Raw genomic sequence first — 14,126 nt, forward strand, 5'->3', positions numbered from 1 at the left:
CAGCACTCAGTCAGTATATAATTCTGTAGAAGTGCATTGTATTTTTTGCAGCTTCTTCCACAGGGGCGCTACAACCCAATGATGAAAATTTGAACTGTAACTGCACATATAAGGTGTCACGATGAGGCTGGGTAGGACCGAGATGCGATAGACGAGTAGGCAGGAGTTCCAGAAAACTTGATTTATTTATACCGAATAAAAAACAAACCAAAATCGCTGCTGAGTAGGAATTACAAAAAACAAGAGCGATCAGGATAGATGGCAATAAGGGAAGTCAAGACATAACTTAAACAGAAGGACATAGAAGGACATGGGGTTTCAAAATAATACAGGAACCTAAATACCAAAACTGTTAAAAAAAAACCCAAACCTTTGACATAAGGCTTCAGCTGCAGGCAGTAACTAGCCTATCAGGAAGCCCCGCCCCTGGAATTCAGACGAGCCAATGGCTGTTGAGTATTGGTTCCTCAAGGACCAGAACTCAGACATCTGTCGATTTCAACTCCACAGACAAACACTGGAACATCCTGAACTCATCGGTTTTATGGAGTTCCATGTGTCTGGAGTACCGGTTATACTAATTCCACTCTTCATGTATTCCATGAAATGTTTTGATCCTGGAAGTTGTCTGTAACCATGACGACAGTAAGATAAAGTTCCTGTAAACCCATTTACCAGGTAAATCTATTTTTAGATTTTCTACATATCCATCAATGACATTTATGTCAATTTATATGTTCCTCAATGTGTTTGTCTGTTTTTGTGAAAACCTTGTTACCATTGTAAAATGGTAAACAACAGATAGAGTTAGCAACAGTAACTAAAGGGGGTGCTGCTTGCTGAAAAGTCATTTTTGGATTACAATACTTAACAGCATGTGGGAGGAATAGACCGAAACCAAACCCAACCGGTTTAAAACACACCAGCAAAACTGTGCTGGTGGTCAGCCCCGGGGTCAAGCAGACAGACATGGGTCAGGCGCAGATGCAAGAACAGGAATCGGCTCAAGTCACAGACAGGAACTGGACCAGATCGAGAATAGGGAATAGTCCCGAAAAGATTCCTGGTCCAAATTCTAAAACTGGTCAAAGTCAAGGTCAGGAGCTGAAGGAGGTTCAATGTTGTTCCAGAGATGGAAGATGGACAATGCCTGGGTCAGAGATGGAGGAGGATCAATATGTGGGTCCAGAGGTGGAGGAGAGCCAAAGTCTTTATCCAGAGATAGAGGAGGGTCAATGTCAGGGTCCGGAGATGGAGGAAGGTCAATGTCTGGGTCATGACATGGAAGAGAGCCAAAGTCTGGATCCAATGATTGAGGACGGTCAAAATCTGGGTCCAGAGATGGAGGAGAGCCAAAGTTTGGGTCCAGAGATGGAGGAGAGCCAAAGTTTGGGTCCAGAGATGGAGGAGAGCCAAAGTTTGGGTCCAGAGATGGAGGAGAGCCAAAGTTTGGGTCCAGAGATGGAGGAGAGCCAAAGTCTGGGTCCAGAGATGGAGGAGTGTCAATGTGTGGGTCTTTAAATGGAGGAGAGCCAAAGTCTGGGTCCAGAGAGGGATAATAGGCATGGGCACCTTAAAGTAAAGGTGATTTTCAATAGTTTCATGATAGAAAGTATGTTAAAAGTTTTGATGTGTCGCTTCCCAGAGACCGGAGTCGGTTTGGGTATCGGACTGTGCTGTGTTCCCGCTGGTAATGGTTCTCCTGGGATCTACATCCACACCCTGTCTCCTGGGTCTGTAGCGCACATAGATGGCAGGCTGCAGTGAGTAACAGACCACCTTAAAATTCCTCTAGAAATTAAACAGAGATTTTACTAAAACTTTATTTGTCATGTTGGCATTATCTGAAGTTCTTTTTTCCTGGCATGTCCTGCTGTCTCTTCCTTCAAAAGGTGTGTTTCGACTAGCAGGGGTTCTGGGCTGTTTTTTCAGGTGTCTCCATTACCAGGAACGGCCCTGTAAAAGTGGTCTTCAGGAACCTTTATAGGGTAAAAAACGCCCCTTGTAGCAGAAGAGGTTTTCAGGTCAGCCGACAGGAATGTCCTGTTCAGCTATCTCACATAAATCATTACGTAAACATAAATCATGTGACCACAACTCATCTGAACCATTTGGATCAGAGATATTTTCCTGCAAGCACATGTCTAATTCAATTCAATTTTATTGGTATAACGTCTAATACAACAAAAATTGTCTCTAGGCACTTTCCAGAGACCCAGAACATGATCCCCGAGCAATTATTACATAAACAATGGCAGGTAAAAACTCCCCTAGTTGGAGAAAAGCCATAAGCCAAACAGTGGCAAGGAATGTGTGATGAAGTTGGAGATTACTAATACTTTCATTTAGCAGACACAAAGCGATAAAAGCATCTTCTGAGAGAACAACAAAAGCAAGAAATCACATACGAGGGTCCAGCATGCATAAGTGCTGGTCAGACTACTGTGAGTCCATTCGGACACAGATGCTGCCATGCTAGTGCTACATGTTTTTTTTTTGTTGAAGTGTTCCTTTCCCACCCAACACCACAGTCCTTTATAAAAGAAAACTACGTCTTAGAAGACACTATCACATGGTCATCTTGTCATAAGTGCATGCAGCTTTCTCAGTGCTGAGTCATGGAAAGAGCTGGACAAATCTTCTAACTCATTCTGATGAGCAGAGAAGTTTACTAAATGCAGAAATTCTCCGTAAAGTGCTGAGTCTTTAGCTTGCTCTTAAAAGTAGACACGGACCCTGCAAATCGGACAGAGTTTGGTTGGTTCTTCCACCCTATGGGAACAATGGAGGAGAGTCTGATTTCATGCCACGTTGTGGTGGAAGCACCATGCGTCTTTCACTGGCTGAGCAGAGCTGTCGAGAGGGAGTGTAGCTCTGGATGAAGGAGTGAAGGTAGGCAGGAGAGGTTTGGGTAATTGTTTGGTAGCCAGAAGCAGAGCTTTGAACTTGATGCGCGATGCAACTGGAGGCCAGTGCAGAGAGATTAGCAGCGGAGTGACATGAGCTCTCTTGGATTGGTTGAAGACCAGACGTGCTGCTGCATTCTGGATTATCTGCAGATGTTTAACTGAGCACGCAGGGAGGCTCATTCTTCGCAACTGTGCGGCAGTTTGATGGTTTTTACAAAAAGTAGTTTTATTGCAAACCAGACAGTCCAGACAAAAACACAATAACCAGTTTGTACTTTTAGCACGGTTCCTGCTCCCTCCAGCTGGATGAGCTAGATTTAAGGGTGCAGGCACCAATAAATAGTGCCATAACCTTAAATGCTGTCAGTTAGGACAAACCAATACAAAGGGTGATTTCAAAAAACTAAATTAACATAAACCAATTATCGGACCCCCACAAGAATACAACTGAAAAACAAAATAGAACATTTCCAACATATACACTATCCAATAAGTTTCCCCTTTTGTTATTTCTTAAAATTGACCTTAAAACCATTATCTCAACACTACACCCCCCTACCCACTATGGCCTGCACCTCCTACTCTCGTTCAGGTAACCAACCACACCTGGTGCTGCACTCGGTGTGTTGCATGCTCCTCCGGCTAGGAGCCATTAACCTGACCTGGAGGAGAAGGAAGTGCGTGTACACAAATATGTTTAACAAAACAAAAAAACACAAAAATGACAATGGAAAACAGAATGTAAATGAACATTAAAAAGTGGGTTACCAAACACGAACCCGGCCAATAACACCTTCATGCAGTGGTGAGAAGGCGAATATCCACTTCTCACACCCACCAACAACGAATTACAGTAGTCAATGCGTGACATGACCGGAGCCTGAACCAAGAGCTGTGCCGTATGTTCGGTCAGGTAGGGTCTGATTTTCCTGATGTTGTAAATAGCAAATCAGCAACATCAGACCGAGGCAACATGGTCCTTAAAGGTCAGCTTGCTGTCAAATATGACACCAAGTTTCCTAGCAGAAGACGTGGACACAAGTGTGAATCCAACTGCACGTTTGTCTGAGGAGGTAAAGAAGGGCTGGCTGGACAGACAATAAGCTGAGTCTTTGACTCAGTCTTGAAGGTGGCGGTCCTTCACCAATGTAGAGATATCAGAAAGACAGGCCAATATTCGCATTGAGACGGCAGTGTTGCCAGGTGGGAATGAAAGGAAGAGCTGGGTGTCATCGGCATAGCGATGATAGAAGTCATGAGAGCTGATGATTTCACCTAGTGAGATGGTGTATAGTGAAAAGAGAAGAGGGGCAACACCAATCCCTGTGGCACCCCTATTGCGAACTCATGTAATCTTGACACTCATCTTTGCCATGATAGGATCTTCCTGCAAGGTAAAACATGAACCACAAGAGTGCAGATCCTGGAATGCTAAGCTTTGAGAGTGTGGAGATGAGGATGCTGTGGTTGACCGTGTCAAAGGCAGCAGATAGGTCAAGCAGTATGAGGGCTGAGGACAGACCAGCAGATCTGGCAGCCCGTAGTGACTCAGTAACTGTCGGAAGAACAGTTTCAGTCGAGTGGCATTGCCTGAAGCCAGACTGATGTGGATCATACAGGCAGTTGTTGTGAAGGAACTGTGAGACCTGACTGAAGAGGGCTCATTCTACACAGACAGCTGACAGGTTATGGCAGACCAAGAGAGCTGTGGCTTCAGCTGTTACTGAGACGAAAAGTCGGGTGTGCGAGGAGTTAGGAGACACCATGAAAGGTGACTTTCAATCAATCCAAAGTAGATTCTGGCAAAACCTTGTGGGGCACATGAGGGTAAACCACAGTTTCACCAGCACTGTTTGTAGTGAGGTTAAGCTGCTGTTGTCCTCAACTGGGGATGTCATTAGGCGGTTGAAGGAATACTTTTAGGATCTTCTCAATCCCAGAAATGCATCTTTCAACAAGGTAACTAGAGTCTGTTCTTGTGAAGACCACAGTCCTCATGATGGGGTGAAAACTTTTATCATGGAGTTCATATAAGCAGGACCCCAAGACCACCTTGTAGACCAGTGAAAGAGACGTGTGTTTTATTGTAGCAGCCACAAGTAGCCAGTGAAGATCAATAAACAGAGGTGAGAAGATCAATGATTAGAGATGTTTTGTGTGCGTCTGGGTTGATTAAAAACTAGATACACCCCTGTATTCTGGACCTTTAATAGTGCTATGATTGCACAAGCTAGAAAGCGAGCTAGGAGGACATTGAAAGGAACTATACATGCACATTGCTGTTGTCTTGCTGGTCATGAGTCAGATTCGTTTCCAGTAAATGTTAGACTGTCAGTGCATCCCTTTGTCACACGTTTATTCATCCATAACTTTTATGGACACAGATTTTTGGAGCAGCCAAGGACTAGAAGTGGTGTAGTTTGGCGGTCTCCAGATTTCAGCTTTTCCTTCTGTGGATGATGTGCTTTGGTTCTGAACCACAAATTTGAAAAAAGTTTGGTGGAAACGACTCACTAGTGACCATAAACTACATATACATATACATAAACATGTTGATATTTGACTGGAAGAGCAGAACGATGGACTCAGAATAACTGTGTTTGTTACTTTTGCATTAGCTAATGTGAAGTCAGGGGCACAAGTATGTACACACCTGTTTTTTGGAATTTTGTTTCCTTGTTTTTTTTCTGACACCTTCTTCTGAACTTTCCATTCAGGTGTGGAGATGAGATCATGGAGATCAATGACACTCTGGTGTACAGCATGGAGCTGAATGATGTGTACTCAGTTCTGAGCCAGTGCATGTCAGGTCCAGTGCACATCATCATAAGTCGACACCCCAATCCTAAAGTATGACCCACTTCCTCACCTTACTTTGACTAGTGCTGTGTGTGTGTGTGTGTGTGTGTGTGTGTGTGTGTGTGTGTGTGTGTGTGTGTGTGTGTGTGTGTGTGTGTGTGTGTGTGTGTGCGTGTGCGTGTGCGTGTGTGTGCGTGTGCGTGTGTTTGTAAAAATAGATGGACAGACAGTTTGCAGGTCAACCTCAATCTACACTGAATAAGCCATCTAAGTATGAGCGCCATCTTTAATTTCCTGAGCATGAACACCTTTGATTATCCTGGCTGACCTGACTACAAGTTTAAACTCTGGACTGGAATGATCCATGTTCCACAGGTTTCCGAGCAACAGCTGAATGATGCCATCGCTGAGGCAGTGGAAAACAGCAAACTGAGAAGGGATAAAAGCCAGTGGAGCATAGATGGTGAGATTTGTCCTCTGGCTTTGCCCAGCAGTAATGTGTTTGTGTTGAGCAATCAGCAATTGTTGTCCTTATCTTCATCACCGAGGCTCTTCTTGTTATGGCTGCCTTCAACAAGAATGCAAACCTGTGAGACCTAGTAAGATCATTCAGGAGAAAAAGACCACAAAACAATCTGGGTTAATCCAAAAATGTACAAATGCACGGTACCAAGTGTAGCAGTCAGTTGGGAAACACCCACTTTACCTCAGTTACTAGAAGTTGGCTATTTTAGCTTGTGCTAACCTGGGGTGGTCTAGTGGTTACAAAGGTGGGCTTGGCTCTGGAGGTACCGACATCATTCGACATATCTGAAACAAGGAATGCCAGAATCCACAGCTAGCTAGTGAATTGTGTGACCTTTTTAAGTTTTAGTGAGTATACATTTATTTTAATATTCGTGAGCACTTTACAAAGTCAATGAAAAATATATTTTTGAGAGTTGGCTGTATGAAGAAGTGATGTGTGATAAAGTACAGCTCCACGTGTTGACCTCTTGTCAAAGGAGTGTGTCGGGCAGAGTCTTCCTCCCACAGCCGGCAGCAAGATGAACGATTTCAGGAGCAGAGTCTCAGTCTGTCAAGAGTTCAGCAACCCCAGAAGACCATGACCCGCTCATGGAGTGACAACAGCCACCAGCACAACCATGTGCCCGTTAACAACCATCGCAAAGTCCTCCATGACCCACGGCCCTGTGTTCACAGCCTTGAAACTCCCCAGGTGAGCAAGCATGCCCTTGCTGCATTGACAGGTGACAGACAACATCCAGCTCCCAGGAACAGTATTACAGGGAGGGAATATACACATAATACATGATTTTGTGGTCCATGACATGTTACAGAGGATGTGTCACCCAAGACAGCCAAAAAAATCCTGAATCTTGAGGTACTTAGCCAGTCCTGGAGCCTTACACCACAGAGCTTTTAAATAGCTAAGCAATCTCATCCTCGGTTATAGATGTGTCCACCTCGGAGTCCATAGACTCAGCCTCCTCAATGGAGGATTTGTTGGTTGGATTGTGAAGATCCACACAGTATTCCTTCCCACCATCTGATGACATCCCCAGTAGAGGTCAACAGCACCCCACTCCTAATAAACAGCGGTGGTGAAGCCCGGCTTTCCCCACCATAGCATCTGTTGATTTACCAGAATCTTCTAGGGTGCACTCGAAAGTCCTTTTCCATGGCCTTTCTAAATTCCTCTCTCACTTGAGTTTCAGCAACCACGAGGGCTGCAGCCCGGTTTTGCCTGCAAGTCAGGTGTCTCCAGAGTCTGATAGACTAACCAAGCCCTGCAGGACCCCTGCTTCATCTTAACGGCCTGCCTAATCTGGGGTGTCCACCACCAGGTTTGGTGATTATTGGACACTGACAACTCTGCGGCTATAGTTTCAGTCAGCTGGCACAACTACGGAGACATGAAACATGGTCCATTTGGACTCAGTGGCCCTTAGCTCCCTCAAGATGAGGTTGACGCCTTGTTGGAGGTGGGAGTTGAAGATCTTTCTGACAAGTTCTTCTGCCAAATATTCCCAGCAAACACTTACTATACATTTAGGGATCTGTCTGGCATCTCCCCACAATCTTATCCAACTCACTACCAGGTAATGATCAGCTGACAGCTCAGCTCTTTTCTTTGTCCTATTCCAATTATACAATTATAAAATTGATAATTTACCAAAACCCAACTTATATAATATAAGTTGGGGTTATATATAAAACTTTTGTTTGAACATTATTTCTGTCATGGACCACTGGGGTTTAGATTGGAAATGCCTTCAGGGTTAGGGTTGTGCCCTTACCTGCTGGGCACAACCCTCATCCATTTATACTCTCATCCACCAGGCAAAACCCCAACAAACAGGCTTAGAGCTGGTAGCTAGAAGTGATCCAAATCCAGCCTGATACCTTTCATCATGAGCAAATCCAGTCTGGAACCAGGATTGGTTCCACAACCCATGATGGTACAGTTGGGTTTGGCTGTATCGAGTAGGTACCTCTCAACCTAATTCACAAGTTCAAGCTATTTCTCTTTGAGAGAGGTGACATTCCACGTCCTGAGATCCAGTTTTGGGAGGGTTAGGTTTATATGTGTCATCCATCAGGTGGGGACCAACAGGAGAAGTTGCTATGTCTTATGTAGATTCTTCTACTGTCTTCTAGTTGGTGATGGAGTTTTGGTCTGAAAACAGACTGTCAGTGCCTGTGTACCCAGATGAAGATTATCACACCCCATACAATTCCAATGCTATCACCCGGTCCATTCCCTGCGGCCTTAATCCAGTCCAAACCAGAAAGAACAGAAAAAAGGTATTCATTACTTCCTTCCTTTTCAATTTTCAATTTTATTTATATAGCGTCTATTACAACAGAAGTTGTCTCTAGGCGTTTTCCAGAGACCAGAACATGACCCCCGAGCAATTATTACATAAACAATGGCAGGTAAAAAACTCCCCTAGTGGGAGAAAAACCTTAAGCCAAACAGTGGCAAGGAAAAACTCCTGTTTAGGAGGGAAGAAACCTTTAGCAGGACCAGGCTCATAAGGGGGGACCCTTCAACAAACGTCTTCAACGACTACCAGCCAGTGGTCCTGTTATCACACCTGGCAAAGACCCTAGAGAGGCGGGTCCTCCACCTCTTGGGCCCCCTGGTGAGCTCCTCCACCGACCGGCTGCAGTTCGCCTGCCAGCCGAGCATCAGGGTTGAGGATGCCGTCATCTTCCTCAGGCAGAGGTCCCTATCCTACTGGAGCGGGCTGGAAGCTCTGTGAGGATCATGTTCTATGATTTCTCCAGTGCCTTCAACACCATCCAGCCAGAACTGCTGAGGGACAAACTGTACCATGCTGGAGTCTGCCAGCAGCTGACATCATGGGTCCTGGACTTCCTTACCAACAGACCACAGTTTGTGAGGACAGGAGGCCGTGTGTCTGACACGGTGGTCTGCAGCACTGGAGCGCCACAGGAGACCGTCCTGGCCCCCCTCCTCTTCACCGTCTATGCGGCCGACTTCACCCACCACACAACAAACTGCCACCTACAGAAGTTCTCGGATGACTCTGCCGGTCTAATCAACAACGGAGACGAGAGGGAGTACCGAGAACTGAACCAAGAGCCAGAGCTGATAGCGGACTTCCGCTGGCGCAAAGTCACCCTCTCTCCGGTGAACATCCAGGGAATGGGCATAGAGATAGTGGACTCTTACAAGTACCTGGGTGTGCACCTGAACAAAAAACTGGACTGGACCATAAGCACACAGGCACTTTATAAAAAAGGCCAAAGCATACTCCAATTGCTGCGCAGACAGAGGTCCTTTGGAGTGAGGTACAGCCTCCCGAGGACCTTTGGAGTGAGGTACGGCCTCCCGAGGACCTTTGGAGTGAGGTACAGCCTCCCGAGGACCTTTGGAGTGAGGTACAGCCTCCTGAGGATCTTTGGAGTGAGGTACAGCCTCCCGAGGACCTTTGGAGAGAGGTACAGCCTCCCGAGGACCTTTGGAGTGAGGTACAGCCTCCTGAGGATCTTTGGAGTGAGGTACGGCCTCCTGAGGATCTTTGGAGTGAGGTACGGCCTCCTGAGGACCTTCTATGACTCTGTGGTGGCGTCTGCCATCTTTTACAGTGTGGTCTGCTGGAGCAGCAGCATCACAGCAGCAGAGAGGAAGAGACTGTACAAAGTGTTGAGGAAAGCCGGCTCTGTCCTGGGCTGCAGTCTCCATCCTGTGGAGGTGGTGGGGGAGAGGACGATGGCGGCAAAGCCGTCATCCATCATGGAGAATGTCTCCCACCCCCTTCATGAGACTGTCAGAGCCCTGGAGAGCTCCATCAGCGACCGGCTTCGTCACCCGCGATGCGTCGCTGAGAGGCATCAGGTCCTTCCTCCCTGTTGCCATCAGACTGTACAACAAGGCTGATCACAGTAGCAACTGACAGTAACAACAAGATTTGCAATATCTGTCTACTTCATACACATCCTACCTGCATTTTCTTTCTTCTCGTACTGCACTACTTTTATTTTTATTCCACTGTATATACTGTTTATATTTTGTAATTATATATTTTTTATTTTTTTCATCCTTCTTTCGCTGCATGTGTGTGTTGTGTGTACTGCTGCTGCACAAAGCGAATTTCCCCACTGAGGGATGAATAAAGAACTATCTAATCTAACCCTCCTGCCGGAAGCCAGACTGGGCAGAGCAGGAAAAGAGAAAACAGACAGAATGAAGAACAGAGAAAGGAGAGACACAGATACAATGGCCAGTCAGTGCAGCACAGGGACGACTATACAAGCAGATGTAGACAGCAGACGCTGAGGTGGTCAGAAGCAGTGGGATGATCAGAGGGTGGGACTGCAGGTCAGCATGCAGCTCCTGAAGCTCTGACCTGCAAACTATGTAGCTAGAACAGTCACAAATGCACACGCCGATCCAGAAATGCACAGGACAAGAGTCACAAATGCACAGACCAATTCACAAATGCACACGCTGATCCACAAATGCACAGGACAAGATTCACAAATGCACGGGATGATTTGCAAATGCACAGAACAATTCATATGTGCGTAGGACAAGATATACAAATGTATTTCTGGTGCACACACAAATATAACTTTACAAATGGTTTGTGATCTATGGGCTGCGCTGCATTTGTGTGTGACTTTTGAGGCTCCCCTGATGTGCCTCGATCCACAAATGCGTTTTTTTAAACACGGAAGGATCTGCAACCAATCAGATATCTTCCTCTGTTTCAGCCAATCATAAGAGCGCACCCCACGTGGGAGACAATTTACTCATAAACCAATCAGATTGGTATTTAAACCAATCAGACTCAAAAAACACCAGCATCCACCTGGACCAATTTGAAGTTGAGAGAACAGGAAAGAGGAGACAACAAGAACCACAGATCAGGCACACCTGCTGGGAAGAAGGGACACAGTATAGACACAATAGAGTAGTTAATAGAGTTGGAGAAGAAGAGAACAGAGAGAGGAGAGGTGCAATGGGCATATCATTTTGGGCCCCAGACACTGTAACTGTAAGGGACCATGCCACTGGACCCTCTCAAACCCACTCTGGACCACAGGAACCTAGTTTTAACCCACATATGGCCCACATGAGTCTAGATTCGTCCAATTGGGTCAACAGGGTTCCAGATGGGTCCAGATGCCCATGGTTGCCGGGCTGCTACTCTCTTTCCACACATGTGAATGTTAGTTTGAATGTGTACATGTTTCAGACAGCAGGAAGTGAGTTTGCTGCGGAGGTGTGGTTATTGCACCTCTCTGTGGTTGATGCAGCAGAACAAAATGTGATGCAGCACTTCCTGTTTGTGTGACAGGAAGAAGAAGCAGCAACCGATCAGTCGACGGGGAGCACAGAGGACTTCGTCCGTGCACAAACTGTTGTTGCCACCAACCACCCACCTCAGGCAGGTAGGACAACGCCGCCATCAACTCCCAGGTGACCCGCACAGCTGCTGGTCCAGCTCTGAGGCTGCAGTTGTCAGTGTTTCCGTGGGACAGAACTTCCTGTTTGAGGCCAGGTCTGTTCCGCTTTCGTTCACTGAACAGATATCCTCTTAGAGATTTGTGCCTCTAGAAATCAAAATCTTCATTGGTGACTGTTTATGAATCGCCACACGCAGACTGGACCCCCATAGACTCAATGCTGGTCCAGGCGTGTCAGGGGGGCCTGAGAGTGGTCTGGCTCATCCAGATGATCACACTTCGTTAGTTTACGTTCTTCCTGACCACATACCCACTGAACCCAGTGCGGCTTAGCTTAACTTCATCCTTTTTTTTTATGTGAAGGGGAGGGGGGGTCAGGGTGAAATCCGCTGCTAGTCTAAGAACACAGGGAAACGCACAACGAGCACACAAGCCTTAGAGATCTGTAAGAGAGAAAACAAACAGACAGGAGAACAAGCAGAGACACAAACAGCAACCATTTCAGGTCCCCGAGACTGAATCAAAGCTAGACTACTGCCATTATCTGTCCCCCAAAACTGTGGAGTGAGTGTGTAGGTGGGTGAGCAGGTGTGTATGTCTGTGTAGCTGTGTGTGTGTAAAGTCAAAATGATGCTCCACCTGAACTGTAACTATAGTGGAGGAGGGAGGGAGCAACCCGCCACCCGAGAGACCAGAAGCCGATAAGGAAGAACCCGAACCCAGGCCACCAGCCGCCCACAGAGGACCAGAAGAGGGCGGGAGGAAACACCCCGCCAGCAAGCCCCGCCCCCTCCCAGCTTAACTTCATCCTTACTGTGACTTCACTGTCAGATCACCAGGTCAAACCTGCCCAGTCTACGTGGAACCAAAGCTAGAAACCGGTTTACTAATGCTGCAGTCAGTTCCTGTAGTATTGATACAGTACCTGATCATATTGATCAAGATCAACACTCATTTGACTTTGATCGTGACTCTAAAACTCTCCTGGGGGCCTCATGAACAAAGAGTGAGCGGTTTCCATCGTCAATCCTTGCGTGGACATATTGCGTATCACGCAATCACATTCTCAAAACTGCATACGCCCAAATCCACGCACGTTTCTTTCTTTCTTTCTTTCTTTCTTTCTTTCTTTCTTTCTTTCTTTCTTTCTTTCTTTCTTTCTTTCTTTCTTTCTTTCTTTCTTTCTTTCTTTCTTTCTTTCTTTCTTTCACAATCAACATTAAATTGAGCGCACATGCAGGAGCACAACACTCCGCCCTGTCTCCTCCCTCAAATAGATCAATTTGAATATGATAGTGAGTATAAATATCCATTAAAAAAAGTTCATACTAACAAGGAACTTACAAAAACAAGTGAAACCAATTTAAAAACAAATCGGCTATGAGCTGGAGACAGTCCTGTCAGAAGTTGAGACCTGGAAAAAAGAATTTATTTGGGGGCATTTCCTCCGATTAAAGTTGTAAAAGAAAACAGAGTAAAGTGCTGTAGTTTTGTTAAGCGCATTGCGTTATGGGTCTTGTTGTTCTTTGCTTTGTGTTGTGTTCTGTGAATAGTTGTGGGTTTATTATGTTCGTAAGGGTTTGTGAATGTTTATATTCAGCGTTAGTTCGTCATTACACTCTTTTCTTGTTTGTATTTTATTTATTTTTTTTACCTTGTCTGCACACATATTAATGGTTAATACCACGCTTCCACATAGATCACGCTTCCACATTTATCTATGTGGAAGCGTGATCTGACAGGGTATTTTCTGTCAAATCATCCTACCTGCCAATATCTATGTGGAAACAGGCCCGGGTGTACGAGGGTGCATAAGCAAGCATTGCACCCTCAGTTTATGTGTTTGCATGCTCAGTTGAAAAGACGAAAAGAAAACTGACAAATGCGCACGCGTTAAGCCTGATTTACAGTTCCGCGTTAAATCAACGATGTAGCCTACGGCGTAGGATACGCGGCGACGCGCACCGTACGTTCGCGTCTCCACGTATCTTACGCCGTAAGCTCTGCGTTGGTGCAACGCGGAACCATAAACCAGCCAGTGTCCGTCACTCATGCTTCCAGCAGTTTCCTGCACCAGCAAGACGCTGCTCTCTGCTGCTCCGTTAACACAAAGTAACGATGGATATTCGGAAGTGGTTCAAGCACAATGACGCAAGCAAGTGTACAGGACTGTCTCAGAAAATTTGAATATTGTGATAAAGTCCTTTATTTTTCTGTAATGCAATTAAAAAAAAAAAGTCATACATTCTGGATTCATTACAAATCAACTGAAATATTGCAAGCTTTTTATTATTTTAATATGGCTGATTATGGTTTACAGTTTAAGATTAAGATTCCCAGAATATTCTAATTTTTTGAGATAGGATATTTGAGTTTTCTTAAGCTGTAAGCATGATCAGCAATATTAAAATAATAAAAGGCTTGCAATATTTCAGTTGATTTGTAATGAATCCAGAATGTATGACATTTTTGCAT

The 14,126-nt window shown here is 45.5% G+C and overlaps 1 protein-coding gene across 1 annotated transcript in view; it reads left to right on the forward strand.

The window, feature by feature from the left end:
* The window catches only part of il16 (interleukin 16), a 58,729-nt gene that overhangs the window by 24,612 nt on the left and 19,991 nt on the right, over nt 1–14,126 (forward strand). Inside the window, exons 12-17 of the mRNA XM_061707827.1 lie at nt 1,646–1,763; nt 5,627–5,759; nt 6,084–6,171; nt 6,713–6,927; nt 8,370–8,516; nt 11,543–11,636. Coding sequence (XP_061563811.1) covers nt 1,646–1,763; nt 5,627–5,759; nt 6,084–6,171; nt 6,713–6,927; nt 8,370–8,516; nt 11,543–11,636 — 795 coding nt within the window. The remainder of the gene's footprint in view (nt 1–1,645; nt 1,764–5,626; nt 5,760–6,083; nt 6,172–6,712; nt 6,928–8,369; nt 8,517–11,542; nt 11,637–14,126) is intronic.

The sequence above is a fragment of the Cololabis saira genome, chromosome 2, assembly GCF_033807715.1.
Source record: "Cololabis saira isolate AMF1-May2022 chromosome 2, fColSai1.1, whole genome shotgun sequence".
NCBI lineage: Eukaryota > Metazoa > Chordata > Actinopteri > Beloniformes > Belonidae > Cololabis > Cololabis saira.